Below are 21,293 nucleotides of genomic sequence, written 5' to 3' on the forward strand. Positions count from 1 at the left end.
ATATTCATCAGGAAAGTATGCCTTGTAATAGCATTAAGAGCCAGGTTTGGAGGAATAATAGGAACCTTTTTCTAATACACAGAAATAAAGTTGTGTTATTTGCTGAGAATAGAATAATTTGGGATGGTCTTGATTTCACATTTGTCAAAATTATTTGTGTCTCTTTTGTTCAGGCACTGCTGACAATTTGAGACTGTTAATTAATTTTCTAAAACTAGAAACCAAGTAGATAAGCTGAGAAGGCCTCTCTCCATCCTTCTTTGCTAAGAATTTATGTCAGAAATTACAAGGTGATAGTGGTGGTCTGCTAGTAGTTTTTATATGGCCTGAGCAGTGTTTTAGGTTTGAGGGTTTTTGTTTGGAGGGGGAGGGTTTGATTTGATTTTTAGTTGAGACAATATTTTACAATTCAGATATAATAAAAGCCTAATATGCAAATTGTCCCTTTGAATGGGAGTTCAACCACTTGCTATAATGTGAGCTGACCACCAGAGGGCAGCGCAGAACATGACAGTTGTCAATGACGAGGCGCTGGCAGCAGGTGTCAGTGGAGGTGCTGCCGGCCCCATTGGGCTTCCAGGTGAGCTGGGCGCAGCCACCAGGACACAAGGGCCGGTCGGGCTCCCATGGGTTTGCACAGGAGCCGGTCTGCGAGGCTGGCCGGGAGAGAGTGCACTGCCCGCCCGGCTTCCATGCAGCGCCACTGTGTGTCCCAGAGGCCCACGCTGTGCACCAGCCCATGGTGTCTGGCCACACTCACTGCATCTCCATGTGGGACTCGGGCTCTGTGACTCAGGTGGAGGGGGGTGCTCAAGGGCCCGGGGGTCAGCTGGGACCTGTCCTTCCACACTAGACGCTTGCACTTTGATCGCTGGCGAGGCCTAGGGACTGCACCCGTGTACGAATTTTGTGCACCCAGCCTCTAGTCTATATATAGGGGCAGAGCATAAAAGATCAGTACGACCAGACAATTGGCTGGTAGTTATGACATGCACTGACCACCAGGGGGCAGACGCTCAACACAGGAGCTGCCCCCTGGTGGTCAGTGTGCTCCCACAGCCAACCTCCCGCTGTCCCTCCCCTACACTGGCTGGCCCCGATCGGCCCCAATCGCTGGTCAGGCTGAGGGACACCACCATGCATGAATTTGTGCACTGGACCTCTAGTCTCACATAAAGCTCTGAGGTTTTGCCTTATTTTTTAAAATATGCAATCAACAGTGGATCCATATTCGCACACGGCAGCAATTTCCTGGATGAGTGGTGGCTCCTTGCCAGCCATGGAGTCTGGTGGTTGTTCTGAGTATCTAAAATCCCCTTCTCCCACATCAGTAGAATTTTTAGTTAGCCCCATGGTGCCTCAGATAAAGACTACATTTCCAGTGCCCTTACAGCCGGGGATGGCCGTGTCCTTCTGGCCAACGAGGTTAGAGAAAGTGGTGGCTTAATCATATGAACCGGCTTCCTCATGTGAGGTAGGCGTGCATACACTCACTGCATACTTGCGAAATGAATAAGTGCACTTATGGTGAAAGGCAGCTGCTCCTGTAGTGAGGTCTTGATTGCTACAAAGGGAACTAAAGACAAAGAGTGAGTGAGTGCTGGGCTGGTAAAGTTCCCACGGACCCAGAGGAAAACACACGTGTGGCTTGTGGTGATGATTAATAAAAAAGCGTTGTCCTTCCTCTACTGTTTCAGAACATGTCCATCTATTTACTCCTCATACAAAACTGACAAGCCAACTTCTTCAAAAAGGAAGTGGGATTTGAAGTTCAGAGCATAAAAGACAAGATTGAGAAAAATAAATACCATTATTGGGAGTTGACAGGTGACCTTTAATAGGAGTAAGTTGGATTGTGATGTAGTTTGGTTTTCAGGAAGCCCAAACCAGTTTCCCAAGATTGTCACTGTGGGTAGGCCGTGCCGCTCAGATTTCAATGAATGGAGAGTCATCTTCTGTAAGAACAGGAGCCAGGGGACTTTATTTCCTGCAGCAGTTTGTGAGGCCTGACCTCTCACCTGTAGGAAGGGCCACGAACCTAGTTTGGAAGGAAATGTTGCCAGGGGCAGAGCATGGTGTCTCCAGCCAGGTGACTCGGCTGTGTTCCCACTGAGAGACGGGAGTCTAGGGGCAGTTGGCTCGGTGGTTCCTTGGTTGCCCAGGGCATGGTCAAGAAGCTTGGAAACCAGAATCAGAAAACTTGCTTCTGTGGACAGAGAAGGAGAATCACTTACCCCAAACCTGACCACGTGACAAGAGTAACCACGTGACTTCCTGATTCCGCTCAGCACAGCGTGGGCCAGCAGACCTGCCTGTAGGCGTGCGTGGTTCCGTCCCATCCCCTGTGGCAGTGGGTGCTGAATGAGTGCTCCCGGGGGGAGAGTCACTTTGGGTTCAGGGTTTGCTCCTCCAGTTGGGGGTTCATCTCTTTCACTCTCAGGATTCACACACGCCCCAGGGAAGCTAATGTAAATGCCTCAGTGATGGAATTTAAACTAATGGGTTCTGCGTTTTCATTTGTAATTAGGAGTGAGGGTGACTGTGCTTTGCAAGAGAGGAGGAAGTTCTGCTCTGGGGGTCTGCCAGGGAATCGGGAACTAGAATAGAATGGTCTGGCCTTGGCCTTGAGAGCCGAACAGACTGGCATTGCCTTCTGGCCTCTTCACGCGCGTAGCAGCTGTGAGACCCTGAGCAAGTGTCTTAGGCTCTCCGACCCTCACACTCACACCCGCGCAGCGAGGGTAATCATAGGCCCTGCTGCTTGGGGAGAGCTGTGATGAGACGTATGTGAGGTAGAAGCCCCGAGTGCATCGCATGGCTCCTGGCTCCGTACTCTCCACCAAGAGCACAAAGGTACAGCCTGGTGGAGAGGAGGGGAGTCCTGATCCCCAGCTGGTGAGCACCAGTTTGCTCCGGATTGTGAGTAGCTGCTTAGGGACTTGTCCTGGCTCTGACAGGCCTGGGGAGCCGTGCTGCTCCTCCAGGCTGCCTCCTCCAGTGGCTGGGGCAGGGGAGAGCACCTGCCCTCATGCAGTGCAGGCCCAACCAGCTCTCCCTGCTCTCCCTCCCGTGAAATTCCATGAGGCCGCACCCTTCTCTTTGGATCAGCAGGATTTTGCCATTTTAAATCATTAGGTAACAGCTGGCCTCTTGTGGGTGCATTTCAGTTCACTTGATGCAATGTCAGCGATGCCCTGGGTTTCCTTGGAAACATGATTTCTCATCACAGCTCTTCCCATGCAATAGGGACTGTTATTACCCTCATTGCACAGGTGCGGGTGCGAAGGTAAATTTTAGAGAATAAGAAAGTAATAGAAGATCTACCTAAATCTTTTTGTTGCAATATCTAATGTAAAGTCTACATAAACCTTTTTATTGCCATGATAATGATATCTAATATAAAAAATGGGCGATACTGTATGAATGGTTTTATGATAACCATTCCAGCATGGTGAATTTTATGTATCCACTAAAGGTAATTATGAGGCTACTACAGAAAGGTGGAGAAAGAATTTACAAAATTTGAAAAATGCTGTCTAAAAATAGAATATGAAATGTGCCCAATATAACAATAATTCTGTAATAATAGAGATGCATACAGGAAATATATAGTGAAAACAGCTACAAGTTTATGAGGAGAGTAAGGAAGATGGGGTTGAGGTAGCTTAATATGATTACTTAAGTTTTTTCATCTTTTTAAACTTTATAATATCAAATGGCATGGGGTTTGTCAAATTCAGGGCTCGCTCCGGTGGAGACCAGCGCCTTGTGGTGCTGACAACATTACTGGAGCCCGGGGTGCTGTGGCTATTTTCTGGTCTCACCTGGTTACCAGCTTGGATGACGTTGTGGGTGACCATGCCTGACATGACTGTGTTCCTCTTCTTTTTAGTGATGAAGATGCCAGGAAGGATCTAAGGACACTCTCAGCCTTCCCTACCAGAACTCTGCAGGAGCATCCGTCCCTTGCTTACTGGTAAGCCAGAGCGAGGCAGCCGGTGACCGGCCTGTCACACCTCCGTGAGCACAGCGGCTTTCAGGGGGTTAAACGAAGTATAAGTGAAGACAGTGTCACAGTGCCCATCGGTGTGTCAGAGTCGCCGTAGTAGACGGTGGTCCTTCCAGTGGGAGGATCTCCTCACAGCTCCCTGGAAATCATTGTGCCCAGAGCGGAGTCATTGTCAGGAGCATCCAGCTGCGTGCCATCTTGCTGCGTGGGGAAGGGCCTGCAGAGGGCGCTGTGGCGAGCACAGAGTTGGGGGGTGGGTGTCATGGCCAGGCCTGAGTCTGGAGTGCAGGGAACTGCTACAAACTGCAGAGTGCCCTGGACAGATATTTTCCTAATAAGCAGCAATCGTTTCCTCTGTGGCCAAAAGTCGGTATATATTTTGAATTACTTTATTTGGTTGTGTTTTAATGATTTCATAGTACCCATTTTTCACATAACATTTTTTCTATGAAGGTACTCCCCCCCCTTAATTACTTACTTCCATTACCTGTAAATATATTTTTCTTGGTTGAAGGCTCCAAATCCTAAAGATGGTTTTCTTTTCCACTAAACACTGATTATAAGATAAATACTCAACGTTAGTAGCATTAGTAGGAAAGCTGGAACACATTACTGAGACTGCGTTGCATTCTGTCTGGAACCTTCTAAACGAATTGTCATTAAGTAATAGTTTTTTAGGAAAGAAAAAGACCAATGGGTGTCGATTACCAGAAGTAGAGAGAGAAAAACATTCACTCGCCTCGCTTCTACTTGAAGCCTGGCTGAAAGCTGCCTGTCTGAACGTGGGCACAATGGCTGGATGATGTCCAAGGCTGCTGGACTCCAGCCTGCTCCTCCCCAGTTAGACCAACATTTCATCCCAGGGCAACAATGAAGGATTTTCTCCCAAAACACTGTGTCCCCACGTAGTGACAATAGAGTATTTTAGATTGAACGCAGAAGCAGTTTTAGTTCTTTCTAGATCTCTCTGACTAACGTAAGGAAACTGTTGAATACCTAACACCCACTGAGCTCTCTTTGCTAACACTACTTTGAGTTTATTATATTTCACTCAGTTATGACAACGGATATTAGTTTTTCATTTGATAAATTGATATTATGTTTCTTTTTCTAATAAGTTAAGTTTTAAAAACATTAAATTTTATGAATACATTGTATATTAATAATAATAATAGCATGTTAATGTTATTAAATTATATGAATACATCGTATAAAACATAAGTTTAAAAATCATGACGAGGTAGTCAGATGTCTGAGGTTTGAATCCTGCAGGAACCCACATCTATAGGCACTCAGTCAGCATCTGTCCCAGCGGTGGGAAGGCCTGCCTTCTGGGGTTCCTGCAGTAGCCATTGGGGCTGGAAACGAGTCTGTGTCGTATAATCAGGCGTCGCCATCTCCTTGTTTTGCAGTGAGGACAGAGTCATCGAGCATTACCTGAAAGCCAGAGGTCTGACCCGGGGTCAAGCTGTGGTCCAGTAAGTACCCTTCTCTCCTCGGGCTCCGGCTTCAGTGAACGTCTTCCGTTTACAGAAGCCAGTGGCATGATTTCCGCTGGGTGGTTTGTGTGTATGTGGTCCTCATCTGATTACAAATCTCTCACCAGGAGTTATAAAATGTCTCGGCTCGCTCCATATTTGTGTCATCGGTTCAGATGCTATCAGTGTTGGGCAGATAACAAAACTGAGAAATACAGGCCACGTGTGGGGCGATAAGGAATGGTGGGGACTGCGGTGAACCGGAGAGTTTTTGCCCTGGGCAAAGCTACTCAGCTCAGTGTTACCGGATCTTCAGATGTGTTCCATGAAAACCTGGAACTCCTGGTTTTTAAATCCCATTTTAAACATTGCAAAGTAATTTTAAGAAAATTTTAGTGCAACACGAGCCTAACAAACCCTGCCTGGAGGCCACGTTTGTTGCCAGGTTTGTGACCCCATTTCCGATGGAGCACACAGTGTTGGTGGCAGGTAAGCTGTCTCTTCATGCTGCCCAGAAAGGGCGTGTTGACATATTTCTGCACGTTCCACTCTTAGAGTTACCCTCCATTTATTAAGAATAGTTCACGGGGCCCTGACTGGGGAGCTCAGTTGGTTAGTGTGGCATCCCAATATGCCAAGGTTGCAGGTTCAATCCCCAGTCAGGGCCATACAAGAATCAGCCAGTGGCCCTGGCCAGTTTCTCAGTGGTTAGAGCTTGTGGACCAAAGACTCTCAGGTTTGAGTCCCCATACCTGGGTTGTGGGTTCGATCCCTGGTCCCAGTTGGGGTGGAGGCAACCAATGGAAGTCTCTCTCTCTCCCCCTTTCTCCCCCCCTTCCTGCCTTTCCTTCCCTCTCTCTAAAAAAGGCAATGCAAAAAAATATCCTCAGATGAGAATTAATTTTTTTAAAAATCAACAAATGAATGCATAGATAGATGGAACAACAAATCAATGTTTCTTTCTCTCTCTCTAAACAAAAAATCGTTCACAGCTACAGTAAAATTTTAGAATTATAAAATCTAAATTTATAATTATAAAAACTAATGATGCATTTTTTGTATAGTAATTACAATAACTTTTATGGCCATAGAAATTAAAAAAAAAAACATTACTGAATATAGGTCAGGGCATGTGAGAACTGAAATTTCCTCGTATCCCTACATCTTATAGTAATCTCCTTTGTTGTTATTTTGTTTTGTTTTGATTTGAGAGTGAGAGACAGAGGGAAGGCGAGTGGGGAGAGGGAAGAAAGAGAGAGAGAATGAGATATATATATATATATATAGAGAGAGAGAGAGAGAGAGAGAGACATTGCTTTGTTGTTCCACTTTTTTATGCATTCATTCATTCATTCTTGTATGTGCCCTGACCGGGGGTTAAACTCGCAATCTTGGTGTATCGGGACGACACTCCAACCAACTGAGCGCCCTGGCCAAGGTCATACTAATCTCCTTTTCATCATAACAACTTTCTGTGACCTTTACGGTGAACATCAGAGTTAGCGGTCCTGAATCCTTGACATCTTAGTTCATTGAACCAATTTTCTGAAATGAAATAAAGGAAGAGAGAAACACAGGAGTAACAGTGTCCCTGGGGGATTTAAGGTTAGGCTCATCAGCATATTGTAAAGACTCCTTGTTTAAATGCAGAGCCATTTTATTTCTGGTCGTTATCACTGTGGCTCCAAACAAGAGGCTGTCTAACTTGGTAGGTAAGGCTCTGGACCAGAGGTGGGGAACATGCAGCCTGTATAAGGCCCCAGAATCATTTGGGCTGGCCCTGCCATGGCACTAGGGGTGAGTTAATTAAATGTTTGACCAAATATAGCTGGCTAATTTTCTTTTTGTTGTTAATCCTCACCCGAGGGTATTTTTCCATTGATATTTTAGATAGCATGGAAGGGAGTGGGAGAGACACAGAGAGAGAAACATCAATTTGAGAGAAACACATTGATTGGTTGGGGGCTGGGGGTCGAGCCTGCAACCAAGGTATGTGTCCTTGACCATGATTGAACCTGGGACCCCTCAGTCCTAGAGCTGACACTGTATCTACTGAGCCAAACTGGCTAGGGCTAGCAAGCTAATTTTTAAGTTGATAATTTTGTTTGGCTGATGAACGATGTTATAAATATCCAAGTAGCAGAAAAAAGGTTCCCCACCCCTGCTCTAGACTCTAAAATTTGGCTTGATTTGCTAGAATCCTGGCTGTGCAGTGTAATTGCTGCATGACCTTGACACACTTACCTAACCTCTTATATTGATTTCATGTAGGCTATTTGCTTTTAAAAATCACCAAATTATTGGTTACAAAATCCAGAGCAATTAATCTTCAAGTATCATTAACAAGTCCCATCAAACTGGAATCTCAATTCTTTGTAGGCCGAGAGACAGTCTTACACAATTTAGTCCACTCCATAAAGCCTCAGAGGTACACAGTAAATACTTGTTGAATTAAAAATAGCAATGGTAGCACTGTTGCTCTAATTTTTACTTGGGATGAGGGAGTGGGCGTATTTTTAAAAATTAAGTTTTTATAGAATAAACTTTTCCTTTTTTAAGTGTATATTTTGAGATTTTTAACTTAAGAGTTGAATATATATTTCTAAGAGTTTACACAATCAATAATACATGGAATAGCTTTATTTTTTACTTATGAGAATGACCCAAAAGTTGGCTCTTATTGTTTTGCATTATTAGGTGCTTAGTGTAAGAAATACTTGCAATTTGAATGTATAATACAGTACAATATACTTCTAAGCCATAGAAATCTTTATATGTAGAAAATAACATTTCCTATAGCTTTTTTAAATTGAAGTTTTCTTGGTAACCTCCTAATATTTGGATGAAGTAAAATATATTACTCCTTAGAATGCTTTATTTTGTTTCTACTTCAGTCAAATACACTTAAAATGAGAAAAGTCAATATAAATTGTATTTCTCTCAATCACTTTCCCCAGAAGGGCCCTCTGTTTTAGTAAGAGGTTATAATATATTCATTTCCCACAGATATATGAAAATAGTAGAAGCTCTACCGACCTACGGAGTCCATTATTACGCAGTAAAGGTGAGTGTCTCTACGTGCAAGGCTTTCGTGATGCCATGTCACTCTGAGTCAGTGAACACCAGCTTTCTAAAACTGTACAAATCAATATGCATATATATATATTATATATATATATATATATATATATATATATATATATATAATATATATATATATGTAAGTTATCTAGAAATTTGAGCATTGAGAATAAGATTGATTTTCTTAAGGAAATAAAAAAAGCCAAATAGCTTGTCACTTTTAGCAAATTATAAAGCAAATTTTTGCCAAATACTTGCTATGTTCAAATGTTTTCCCAAAGCCTCTGTGAGTCCGAAGATATTCAGATCATTCTCTTGTTACATCTGTCCTCTTAGCTATTCCTACTTACTTTTCTCCTTTCCAATTGTTCACCTTTCTGATGCCACCAGAAATTCACTCACATTGCACTCACATTGTCGAGTCCGTATCTTCTTAAAATGCTCACAGGTTTGCAACTCAGTTTTCCATCAGTACGCTTGGTGCTTGTGTAGTGTCTGTAGATGTTTATAAGCGGAAGGGAGTGACTAAGGAGTACTGTGAGGTGAGAAGAGAGAAAGCAGGTTAAAAAGGGAGTGATGTTTGAAGACAAAATAGTTTTATAATTGATCAATCTTGAGTGACTCTTCAAATTCCAACAATGTTTACAATTCAAAATGGTGGAGAATTGGATAATAAATGCCTGCACAATGGGGACACCCAATACTAAATATGTGTACTAAGGCAACTTTAATTTCTACTGATTCCTAGTTTGTTTGCATATAGCTATATGTTCCAACCTAAGTTTTTCTTTCCTATGTCAATACACCCTATGCTTTTCAAGACCTAAAAGGTAAATTTATGGAAAAAATATTTCTCCCCTCCCCATATGTACCTCACAGGCATTATTCATACATTCCCAAGTTCACTGTATTACAAACATCAGGATTTAGAACTACTTTTTACATCTTGGGAAACTTCCCTGACCTTTATAGCTGGTTACTAATCAAGAGAACAAAGAGCTTTCTTTCTCTCTTTTTTAAATAGATAACTGCTTTGTACTTTGGATTAATTCTTAGTTGAATTACCTATATTTCATTTCTTCTCCAAATGTTTAATCCAAGCAGTAATGCTTCAGTCTCTTTGATGGTATTAATACTATTGGTCTGTTTTGGCCTAAAGGTCTTATTTGAAGAAACTCTAAGAAGACATTTTAATAACAAGTTAGGTTCATAAGTGCTGTTTTGTTTACAGACAGCCTCCCTGGGACCTGCGGGTACTTGTTATAGGGTGGGCCCGGCGCTCGGCCACCTCCAGACGGCTAACAATGGGTCTTGGTTCTCATGCTTTTCCATCTTCCAGGACAAACAAGGACTTCCTTGGTGGCTTGGCATCAGCTATAAAGGAATCGGCCAATATGACTTACAAGATAAAGTGAAACCTCGGAAAGTAAGTGTGAATCACCTCAGACTCTTAGGAGCCCCGTGAGCTGTCCTATGGCTGGGAGTGTTGCTTTAGGGACACAAACAGTCTTGGGCAAAGCTGGTTAGTGAGGCGAAGGGTTCAAGGAAGGGTTTCAGGGAAGGGGTTCAGGGAAGGCTCCCGTAGCGTGAAGTGTACGCACAGAGGTGAGCTCTGATCACAGCCTCGTTCACAAGGGCATGCAAGGAGGTTTCTGTCTGAAGTTATTAATTCGATATTTGCACATACGTATAGATGCATATTCACTGGGTGGGTAAACAGACGGGTTCATTGTGAAGACATAAATCAAAATTTCTTGTGCCATTCCCTCTCAGTGATGTGGTAATGAGTGATCTTCTTAATGCTCTTGCTATTTTTGCTTGTCTTTGTTTCACAATTTTCCACACTAAACATGAATGTTTTCTGTAAAGAAAAGTAAGTTATGTGCTGTTTCATAAAGAGTCACATTCTGCTGGTCTGGGTTTCCCAGAGCTAATAAGAGACATTGTTTTCAGTTTGAAGTTGGATCATGAGGTTGTTTCTCTCGGCCCAAGCACCAGCAGACAGCACGTGCTTGCCGGGTGAGAACTGGTGAGTCCATGTGGATAGCCGGCGGCCACCTGGCCTGTCAGTGTCCTAAGGACTTAGAGGCTTACTAGGCCTTTCTGTAAGTGTCCTTTCGCATCCATCGGTGCTCACCATCTTCCTTGCAGTGAGGGAATGAGTAAAGCTTGTTTCCTCCCCATTTTATGGTGAAACTGACACATACAACACAAAAGCGTGGGCAGGGCCACCACAGCCCTTCCACGCCTGGCCACCTCTCCGACCAGACTGGTTGGGCATTGAGGCTTATCCAGAAGTGCCAATACAAGCATTAGGGCATTTTTTACAACCGGAAAAGGCAAACACTACAGAAACAGGCCAGGGAGAGCAGGAAGTCCTTTCTGGTCCGCTTGACCCTGTGATGACCGGAGTCAGAGGAGTGTCTCAGACTTTCTCAGTGTGTGCACTGAGATTTCCAGCGAGAAAGAAAGCTGGCTGCACACTGACCCGTACTCCATCTTGTTTCTTCAGGTGATACACACACATCTCTCTTCCCTCTTTGTAAAGCGCCCGGTGTTCCATTATGAGGGAGCATATGTGTTTAACCAACTGCCTTTCGATGCCCATTATGGTGTCCCCGTTGTGGGAGGGTGGGCTGGAGCTGCATCCCAGCCACAGGAACAACGGACCCCTAGTTTATCTATTTTGTCAGATCAGATTGTGGCAGGTCATGGTTCTTAAGGCAGGCCTCAGTTGTGCTGACATATTTTTTGGAAATTTATTTCTCGCTTTAATTTTACTTTAAGAAATAACATGCAGCCCTAGCCGGGTTGGCTTAGTGGATAGAGCGTCTTCGGCCTGAGGACTGAAGGGTTGCAGGTTCGATTCCAATTAAGAGCACATGCCTGGGTTGCAGGTTCAATCCCCAGTAGGGGGCATGCAGGAGGCAGCCGATCAATGATTCTCTCTCATCATTAATGTTTCTATCTCTCTCTCCCTCTTCCTCCCTCTCTGAAATCAATAAAAATATATTTCTTAAAAAAAGAAAGAAGTAACATACAGGAGTCTTGCTGGATTTTGAAACTTGCATGTAAAATATAACTTCAGTTGGCTCATAAGTCATCTCATAGCTAATGTGGCTGATGAAGTTGAGCTTCCCACCGGCTGCACGTTCTTCCCTGAACACAGTGTCCTCCCCCCCCTCCCCGACACACACACACACACACACACACACACACACACACAAATACCGGGATCAGAATGAGCACAGCGAGCAGTGCAGTTGGTCTTTCTGGCTTGCTCGTGAGCCACAGGCCTTTCTGTCCGTTCACAGTTTCACAGAAATGGGTGAATATTGTTTGACACTGACCATAGTCAGGTGTGCTCATTCATTCCAGAGTCTAGACAAGGAGCAGTAGCCACTTCCTTTCCTCAATTTGCAGTGTTTTCCTGTTTCACTTATAAGATAGGCCATCCCGCTCAACCCTAAAGGGCCATCTTGTGTTCATCGCTGTCTCACCTTCCCCTCCTTGGTGACTACAGCCGTGTCCCCTCTGAGCCATTGTCTGCCTGCTCCTTTCTTCCTGTTAAACCTGACAGTGGGTTTGGCTTTCGTGTCTTTATTTTTCCACAGCCAACAATTTAAGGGCTTACTGAAGGGAGGCTGTTTTACGAGTCCTGCCCTGGCCCAGTTGGCACAAGTGAAAAATGCATCCCTTAAAGAGCTGGGAGGACAGACTCTCACAAGGATCGCGCCCCAGCTGTTTGCATGGACCCGTGCGGAGCCACCAGGCGCGAATGAAGGTCAAATTGGCCAACTGCAATGAAACAAAGGCTGGAATGGGAGGCCTTGGACATGCTCGGCCTCTTGAACCGCATGCCTGCCGTAATTATAGGGGCTGGAAACAGGCCAGAAGGAGGGAGATTTGCCAATCACAAGAGATGCCAAGAGGCTGCTTTGAAAAGGGGTTGGTCCAAGATCCACAGGCTGAATCCATCCTGTCTGTCAGTTCTGGACTAGGATGGTGGTCAGCAAACTGCGGCTCTCAAGCCACATGCAGCTCTTTGGCCCCTTGAGTGTTCTACTGCCACTTCTTCAAAATAGACTTGTCCAGGCCAAAAACCGACTTCTGCACACAGGCCACGAAATTTCAATCGCACTGTATGTGCACGCCCACACGTGGCATTGTTTGGAAGAGCCACACTCCAGGGGCAAGAGCCCCATGTGGCTTGCGAGCCGCAGTTTGCCCACCACTGGCCTAGGAGTGCGGGCCTGTGTTTGTCTTCCCTCTGAGAACACCCGCAGGCGCCCTTCCTGCATTTGGCGGTCAGGCCTTTGCTGTCATGGGCCAAGCTGCTTTCGGTTCCGCAGTGGATGGTGAAAGGAAGAGTTGGGGGAACAACCCAAGCCTGGCTCAGTGTCTGTTTGCCGGGGAGCCTTGGACACGCTGCTGCCTCTCTCTTTCCTCGTCCGCACAATGGTACTGCCACCCGGCGCCCAGGGCGGCTGTGCGAGATTGCACAGCCATCACTCAGTAACCGGTAGCTGATAGCGAGGGGGAGACGCAAGAGAAGGAAGGAGAAACAATCTTGGATCACTGTTTGGGTAGACGATGACCCAACATTGCTCAGACCCACAGCCCTTATGCTCCACCACTGGCCCACACTCAAAGTTGTTTTCAGAGGCTGGTAAGCACTCTGCCTCTCCCAGTTCATTAGCAACAATGCCCTAATGCATGATGCAAATTAAGAGAAAATTAAAAAATTTTGAACTACAAACCTCAGAAAGTCAGGGTATTAGAAATCCAGGCCATAAGCAGTTTTTCTTTGTGATCCTCCCTTGGTGCAAGGCGGGACAGCGATGGACACAGGATGGCCCGCTGAGGGCTGTGCTGGCTGGCTTGTCTTGTAAGTGAAATGTGTCACTGTGAACTTAGGGAGTGTGACAGCACCCAGAGCTCCACTGCATCTCAAATGCAGAACGTTTGAACTCTAACATGATGAAGTTTCACTGTAAAAAGAAAACACACGGACTTGTATTTCTTCTCGGCTTTTATGGTTCATTCAGTTCTTCAAGGAAAATGTCTGTTCCTCTCAAGAAGCAGACCGTGGGCCAATGGCTGACAAAGTCATGCCATGACTCCCCTGGGACCGGTCAGCGATGAGGAGTAGAGACCCACGCAGGTGACGCTGTCAGACATGGACGCAGAGGGATAACGTGCTCTTCAGATTAGTGTCTGTCTGCATTATGACAGGTTGAGAAAGTCTTACAATCACCCCGGGCATCGCAGGTGGAGGAGGAGGGTCTCAGCTCTCAGTTAACTGGTTTAAAAAAAACACACACAAAAAAAACACACCACTATTAGTATGTAAAAAAATAAAAATAAAAACCATTGGTATTCCCATATGCCTAGGCCAGATATGCTAAGTTACAAATGCCTTTCTGTTTCTTTATTGCGAAAGGCCAGGGTTCGTTTCCTTCAAACTCAGAGCGACTTGCTTGTTTTTCTGGGCAGCGCCATCTCGATCCTTGCTAACCTCCCCCTGCTTTCCTACAACCACCGCCCACCAGGGCCTCCGGAGGAGCCTGCTTCCACCCCTGCTCCAGTGCTAGGGGAAGCTCACACGGGGAGGCTCACCCAGGGGGAGGCGTGCTGTCCGGCTCCCTTTCCACATCCACACAAGCCCAGGGCAGTGTGAGGGAGAACTGAGTCACCCCGGTCGGCAGCCGGAGGCCTGTCCATCCTGTTTGCACAGCGTGTAATTAAGCGTCAGCCACACCAGTGATCAGTCTGATGGCTGCAGCTTTCTGCAGACTCAGTGGGTGGAGAGCTCAAATCCTGCAGCTTGGGTTTGAATGAGAGCCAGCCCTGCCCCCTGCTTACAGGTTGGCTGACCTGGGGCTGTTACTCAACCTTTCTGGGCTTTTATTTTCTCGACTGTCAAGTTCAGATCATCCTGTCTACTCCCTGAGCCCCAAAGACCATTCCGAGAACCCAGCAAGCCCATACCTTCCCTCACTCAGCAGACATCGTCCGTTCACACATGCTCCATAGAAGGCTTTCTGGGCGGCAGGTACTCACAGGGAGGGTTTTAAGCAGCTCCCCTGACACAAGGAGCTCTCAGAGAATGTCGGGTATCCATTTCCATTTCACAATCAGCGGGCAAATGGAAAGAATCCCAGGCAAGCAGCCATGTTTTCCATAAAGTCACCCAGTCTAACGGCAAGGGGGCTGGAGAGTGCAGGCTCCCGGTGACCATGTCGAGGCCTTAATTCAAGGTGTTCTGTTACTGGTGTGGTTCGGTGGTTAGAGTGCTGTCCCATGCATGAAAGGGTCATGGGTTTGATTTCTGGTCAGATTTATACTCAGGTTGCAAACAATGCTTATTTCTCTCTCCTATCTCCCCCTCTCCCTGCCCCTCTTTCACATTCTCTCATCAACGGAAAAGACATATTCTCAAGTACGGACTAGAGAAGAAGGCAGGAAACTCAGTTCTGAGGGAGGTAACCAGTTTTTGCCCCACTGTATAGGTTCCTATGAAGTGTTTGGGGGGCTGGTTAATGAGAAACAAACAAGTAAGCAAGAAATAAAGACAAACATGCCTTTTGAGTAGTTTCTGATGAAAATGAACAAGATGGCAGGACAGTGACGGAAGGAGCGGAGGACATGGTGTCGGGGAAGGCCGCTCCGAGAAAGGTGATGTTTCGGTTGAGACCCGAAGGGTGAGGAGTGTGTCCGTTCAGAGAATAGTGTGTGCGGAGGGGAGAGGGAGGCCGCTGTAGCCAGAGATCAGCGGCGAGGCTGAGAGGGCGTTTGAGGGGCAGCAATGCCTGCTGGACAGGCAAAGCCATTGGATTTCGTGATGTCATCTTCCCTTGTGGTTCCAGGCGTTTGCCAGATGGCTGAGTTGCTGACACGTACAGAGAGCTCTTTAATAGGTTCACCGGTCCACCAGACGGTGCCCACAGCATGGTGAAGGCCTGCTCTGTAAGGGGCACACACAGTAAAGATTTCTTCCATGTGTGCTTAGGACTAAAGATCGGTTTCATTTTTTTAAAATATACTTTTATTGATTTTGGAGAGGGAGAGGGAGAGGGAGAGAAACATCCGTGATGAGAGAGAATCATTGATGGGCATGCACCACAACCCAGGCGTGTGCCCTGATGGGGAATCGAACCATGACCTCCTGGTCCACTGAGCCACACCTGCTGGGCAAGATCGCTTTCATTTTATTTATTTATTTATCTATTTATTTATTTATTTTAATATATACTTTATTGATTTTTTTACAGAGAGGAAGGGAGAGAGATAGAGAGCTAGAAACGTCAATGAGAGAGAAACGTCGACCAGCTGCCTCTTGCACACTCCCTGCCGAGGATGTGCCCGCAACCAATGTACATGCCCTTGCCCAGAATCGAACCTGGGACCTTTCAGTCTGCAGACCGACGCTCTACCATTGAGCCAAACCAGCTTTGGCAAGATTGCTTTCATTTTAAATCATCCACCTTCCGGAACAAATTTCTAGCAAGACAGTGCAATGTACCAATTTTATTTTTCCCCAAAAAAGGATTTATTGAGCCCATTCTGTTTGCAAGGGCCCCAAGCTTTATATTCTTTATCTTATTTAAGGAAAAAGCCACATTCCTGTCATCAAGGACCTGGCAATCCATCCGGAAAGTCAGAATGGTGTTCAAATTAGGGAACAGACAATAACCAGACCAGGTACCAACCCGTGAGAGAGGATGCCATGCGGTGCCCGGGCAGCCGGCTCTCTGGCTGCACCAAGTGCCCGCGGGAGCGTCCGGGCCCCTCTGCTCAGGAAGCCCTGGCTGCAGACCTCCGCGGAAGGCGAGAGGTGCAGCCACAGGAAACTGCAGGGGGCGGGGGGAGCAGACAGAGTTTAATGGGATGCGTTTCCTGATACCCAGAACTTCATCTAAACGTCCTCAGAAATGCGCCGAACTTTACTCCTTGCATGTCAGAGGGGAAGTTTTATGAACGGAAGGTATGACATCACCTGTGAAAAGTAATTGTCACTCCCGAAGTGGGTGCCTTTGGGAGTTTAGGGAGCTTGAGTTTGGCATCCCTGGCGCTTCCGGCGGGGCCTCTTCTGGTCTGATCAGGTGTTGCTTTTAGAGGAAAAAGTTTACCTTCCTCAGCAGCACACTGCACTGGTCAGCGTTACGTCACCAGATGTGCCTCTGCGCCAGGCTTTCCTGTGTCCGATCCTGGGACATGGGCCAGGGTTCTGTCCCGGGGCTGGTGGTGCGCCCCCACCTCCCCCGCGCCCCCACAAGATGCTAGTGGCACCCCCTCCCCCAGCATCATAACCACGATGCCTCCAGGCCTCTCCAGATGCCCTGGGCGGAGGCATGGCGAGGGAAGCAGTCATTGCTGGTGGAGAACCGCTGGTCTGAGTGAAATGCGAGGGACTCAGAGTCCGTTTCTGCAAGTGTTATAGCTGTGCTTTTCCTTCCTGTGAGGCAGAACTGGAGGGACTGCTTTTTTCTATTTCTGTTAACACACAGCTGTCCGTAGAGCCCTCTTCCCGGGTGAGCAGGGAGGGTGGCGGCTTGGTTAGGCGCGGGGGCTGGAGCCTGGCTGCCGGCTGGGACGCCCAGACCTGCCCTGTGTCAGAGTGTGACTGTGGCCTGTTCACTGAAACCTGTCTGAGCCTCAGTTTCTCTTGAACAGTGAGACTCAGAGTAGTTCCTCCCCACCAGCTGTTGGGAAGACGCCATCCAGTCACACAAACATTTGATGGACAGAAAGACAGCTGGGTGGATAGAAGGGAGATCAGTTTGGTTTTCTCAGCACCTAGAATCTGGCACAAACTGTGTTCGTGGTTCCTCAGGAGGCTCACCGGGTCCACTAACTGGCTCATGAACATCATATTTATCAAATGTAACTTCTTTTTAGTGAAAAAAGAATAAATCTACAATGCCATGAGTTGTTGTGTCTGGGTCACCGCAGAGGTGGCCTATGTGAGTCACTGAGGCCAGTCACACCCCACAGCCCTGACCAGCCCAGAGCGAGGCAGTTCTCGGTGGACTGGCAGTTAAATGATTAACCTGTGTTGTAAGTGCTATTACAGTGGAACTTCGATCCTCGAACGTCTCCCATCTCGAACCGTCCGCTTCTCAACCTGACCACCCTTCCCAGCTAATCCCTATACCATCAGGGACGCATCTCTCAGTGACAAAAACGGAGAGAAGGTGCGAATCAGTCAGTTCACCGCTGTTACAATCTCGAGATAGTGTGCTGTGAACGTTTTTGTGGTATTTTTGCTTTTGTTGCTGCTTACAATTATTGTTAAATTTTCATTTTTTACTGTACATTTCCTTTCCTTTCAGTTTAATTTTCATTGACATTTCATGTCCTTCTTGTTTTTAAAGTGTTTATAGATTAAACAGTACATTAGCCATGTACAGTATAAAGGAAAGGTTAAAACAGAATTATTGAGAGCCTGGAATGGATTAATTCAATTTACATTATTTCTAATGGAGGGAAAATGATTCGCTTTGCGAAAAGCCTTCCAGAACGAATTAACTCCGAGAAACGAGGTTCCACTGTACATGTATTTTTTAAAATATATTTTATTGATTTTTACAGAGAGGAAGGGTGAGGGATAGAGAGTTAGAAACATTGATGAGAGAGAAACATGGATCAGCTGCCTCCTGCACACCCCGAACTGGGGATGTGCCCGAAACCAAGGTACATGCCCCTGACTGGAATAGAACCCGGGACCTTTAGTCCGCAGCCGACGCTCTATCCACTGAGCCAAACCAGCTAGGGCTGCATATGTATTTTTTAAAAGCCTCAGTGACATCTTTCCTGTCCATGCCTAGTGTTAAACCTTTGGGTGGTATCTACTTCCACTTTGTCACGATTCAAGACAGTTTGATCCGTTCTGTCCAAAGGCTTTTTCTCAATCTTTCAAACCCCAGGTGGTCCCTGTGGCCGGCGGCAGGTGCCCGCCTCAGCGTTCTGTACCTGCCGGGCACGCTCCGCAGGGAGCACCCAGACCGGAAGGAGGGGCATCTCCCTAGGGCGGAGGCGGCCTTGTCCCACTCCCCCTCCTCCTCGGTGGCCTCTGTGCTGCAGGATCAGTGAACACATTTCCTACTTAGAGGGTGTATTCAGAAGCCACTGATAAAATCAACAGGAATGCAGCAGTTTTTACAGAAACTCACAGATTTGGAAGCCTGAGTGATACAGGTGTGTCAACAGAGTAACTTGGCTGTTTCTCACCAGCCGACAGGCAGCTTTGGGATGCAGACAGCTGTTTCTTGTTCTATGTCTGTGCTAAGAGGCCACTCTCCATCTCATGAAGCCATGACCAAGTTCGGGAAGTGGGCTGAGGGGCCTTCGAGCAATAGAAGTAACTTTGTCACTTCCCACGTGTCTGTTCTGAGCCAAGCACTGGGCTGCGTGTCTCATAAACATTGTCTCACTGAGCCTTCCCATAGCCCTCTGAGGCAGGCGCTGTTGGGCCCACTTTATAGATAAGGAAACTGAGACTCGGGAAGCTTAACCCACTTGCCAAATAAAATACAAGTGGTGGGCTGGCCAGCGTGGCTCAGGGGTTGAGTGTTGACCTATGAATCAGGAGGTTACGGTTCCATTCCAGTCAGGCCACAGGCCCTGGTTGTGGCTCAATCCCCAGGGTGGGGGTGCGTAGGAGGCAGCCAGTCAATGATTCTCTCTCATCATGGATGTTTCTATTGCTCTCTCCCTCTCCCTTCCCCTCTGAAATCAATATATATATATATATATAATTTTAAACACAATTGGTAGAACCAGAATGCAAACCAAGGCAGTCTGACTTGGTCCCAGGTTCAGGTCAGCCCCACGAGAGAGGGGGCCTGGCCGTCATTTGCCAACAAGAACATGGAAGGCGGACAGAAACACTCGCTGATCCAAGGAGAATGAGTAAAGGACCCACAAGCCACTATTGTGTGGTCACCGCGGCCCCTGAGCGTCCCTGTGCTTTCCTGTGGTCTTCCTTCCAGTTTGACACAACTGGAAATTTCCGGCACAGGGAACCACGGGGATTGTGGGTGGGAATGGGAAGAAGTGATTCCTTCTGGTTCTGTAAGTTTACAGTGATTGGTTGTAGATTTCCAGAAAATGGCGTAAGTATTCAGCCCATGCATTTCAGTAAGTAGAGGGTGCTAGGAATCACGGTGGCAGTGATTCTGAAAGTCTCAGCTGCCTTTCCATCGGAGGATTATGTGATCACACTTTGCATGCACTCTCAAATAGGGTTTGTCTGCGCTGGTTTGGTGTGGCTTTTAGCGTTTGTGTCACGTTCTTTTGTAAGGCAGGATGCTGCTGACCTGAGGATGTGTCCTCTTCTTGTGGCAGCTTTCTGATGGGCTCTTTGTTAATAGCTTGTTCTTCTTGCTCCTCTTTCCCTTTTCCTATTTCCCCTGACTGTTTATTTTGCAGTCTCAAAGATAACCCCAGCTATTAGCTCCTCGGTGGTCGTCTGCTTCCTTGCTTTGGGGCTGAAGGGCACGATGGATCATCCTAGATGGGTGTAGGCTAGGAAGAAAGGTGGAAGACCGAACATGTAGCTTTATTTCTGTCATGTAATTATTTCCACCATAGCTTCCCAAAAAGCACAACTTCTAACTTCCAGCTACTAGTGAGTGTCAAAGAATAACTGCTATAATAAATACTAATAAGTGACTGCTATTATGCTTGTTTAATGATCACTTTATAAAGCAGTCCAGTTTCATACTCTTAACTTTGTGTTGCAAGGCAGACAAAGCTCAGTTTTTCTTTCAAAGTTCTGAGAGTGGTCATTTTGGCTCGGACTAGATATTGTGTTCCATTTTAATATGAAAATTTCAAATTATGTGCATAAATAATATGAATAATAATCTTGTCCTACCCGTAAGACATCAGGCTCGGTATCAGTCCTACCCTATCTGGGCACCAAGTGTTGCACATGATGGAAAGTTGGTTCCTTCCGCCTTTGAGCTCTTGCCTCTTTCCTCGAATTTGGGCTGGTTTCTCGGGGCCCACATTTCCGGGGACTTACCAGCGGAGTGCTGCCTCCTGGCCCAGCGTTCTCCGGGGCGGCTGCCCCGTCAGGTCAGCCTGGGATGTTTCTTTGACCAGCTTCCCCTCTCCTCCCACTGTTCTGCAGTCTCTGCTGATTCTGACGGCGGCGTGGCGGGGCTCTGATTGATCCTTTAAGGAAAAGAGTGCAGTGGCGGGAAGTAAGGGGATGAAAATGAGTCAGTGCCTGCTGCGTGCTGGTGCTGCCTGGGCCATCGCCCGTCCAGTGAACGAGCCCCCCCTCAGCTCCGTCGCCCTTCCCGCTTCGTCTGCCTTTCGGAGATCAGGGCACAAACGTCACGTAAAGGCACCGGACAAGAATGAGTTCAGAAATTTCAAAAGAGCAGTAGCCTGTTTCCAGCTGGCTCTGGGGCGGCTACAACCAGAAGCATTTTCCTAACTCCCCAGTCACTGATGGAATCATGATGATAACAGGGTCTGCAACAGAGGCCTCTGGAGACTTAGGGGGTGGACACCACTCTTGCATAAAGTAGACTGGCCAGTGTTTGTTTTATGTGAGCCTATTATTTTAATTTGAGAAATGTTCATTTATTTTTTTTTAAAACACAGTACTAAAATATTTATTGATTTCAGAGAGGAAATGACAACACCTTCATAACCACTTACGTGGATGATTACTAATGTTTTGTCATATTTACTTCATCTTGATTCAA

General features: G+C 46.6%; 1 protein-coding gene across 5 annotated transcripts in view; it reads left to right on the top strand.

The window, feature by feature from the left end:
* Positions 1-21,293, top strand: part of FRMD4B (FERM domain containing 4B) — a 203,672-nt gene that overhangs the window by 154,165 nt on the left and 28,214 nt on the right. For 4 of the 5 annotated variants that reach the window (XM_045578941.1, XM_045578940.1, XM_036430563.2 and 1 more), the window contains exons 8-11: positions 3,893-3,976; positions 5,422-5,487; positions 8,494-8,551; positions 9,908-9,994. In XM_045578941.1, the coding sequence (XP_045434897.1) occupies positions 3,893-3,976; positions 5,422-5,487; positions 8,494-8,551; positions 9,908-9,994 (295 nt within the window). The remainder of the gene's footprint in view (positions 1-3,892; positions 3,977-5,421; positions 5,488-8,493; positions 8,552-9,907; positions 9,995-21,293) is intronic. The other variant, XM_045578939.1, reaches the window with a different exon arrangement.

Source organism: Pipistrellus kuhlii, unplaced genomic scaffold, assembly GCF_014108245.1.
Source record: "Pipistrellus kuhlii isolate mPipKuh1 unplaced genomic scaffold, mPipKuh1.p scaffold_m20_p_11, whole genome shotgun sequence".
Lineage (NCBI taxonomy): Eukaryota > Metazoa > Chordata > Mammalia > Chiroptera > Vespertilionidae > Pipistrellus > Pipistrellus kuhlii.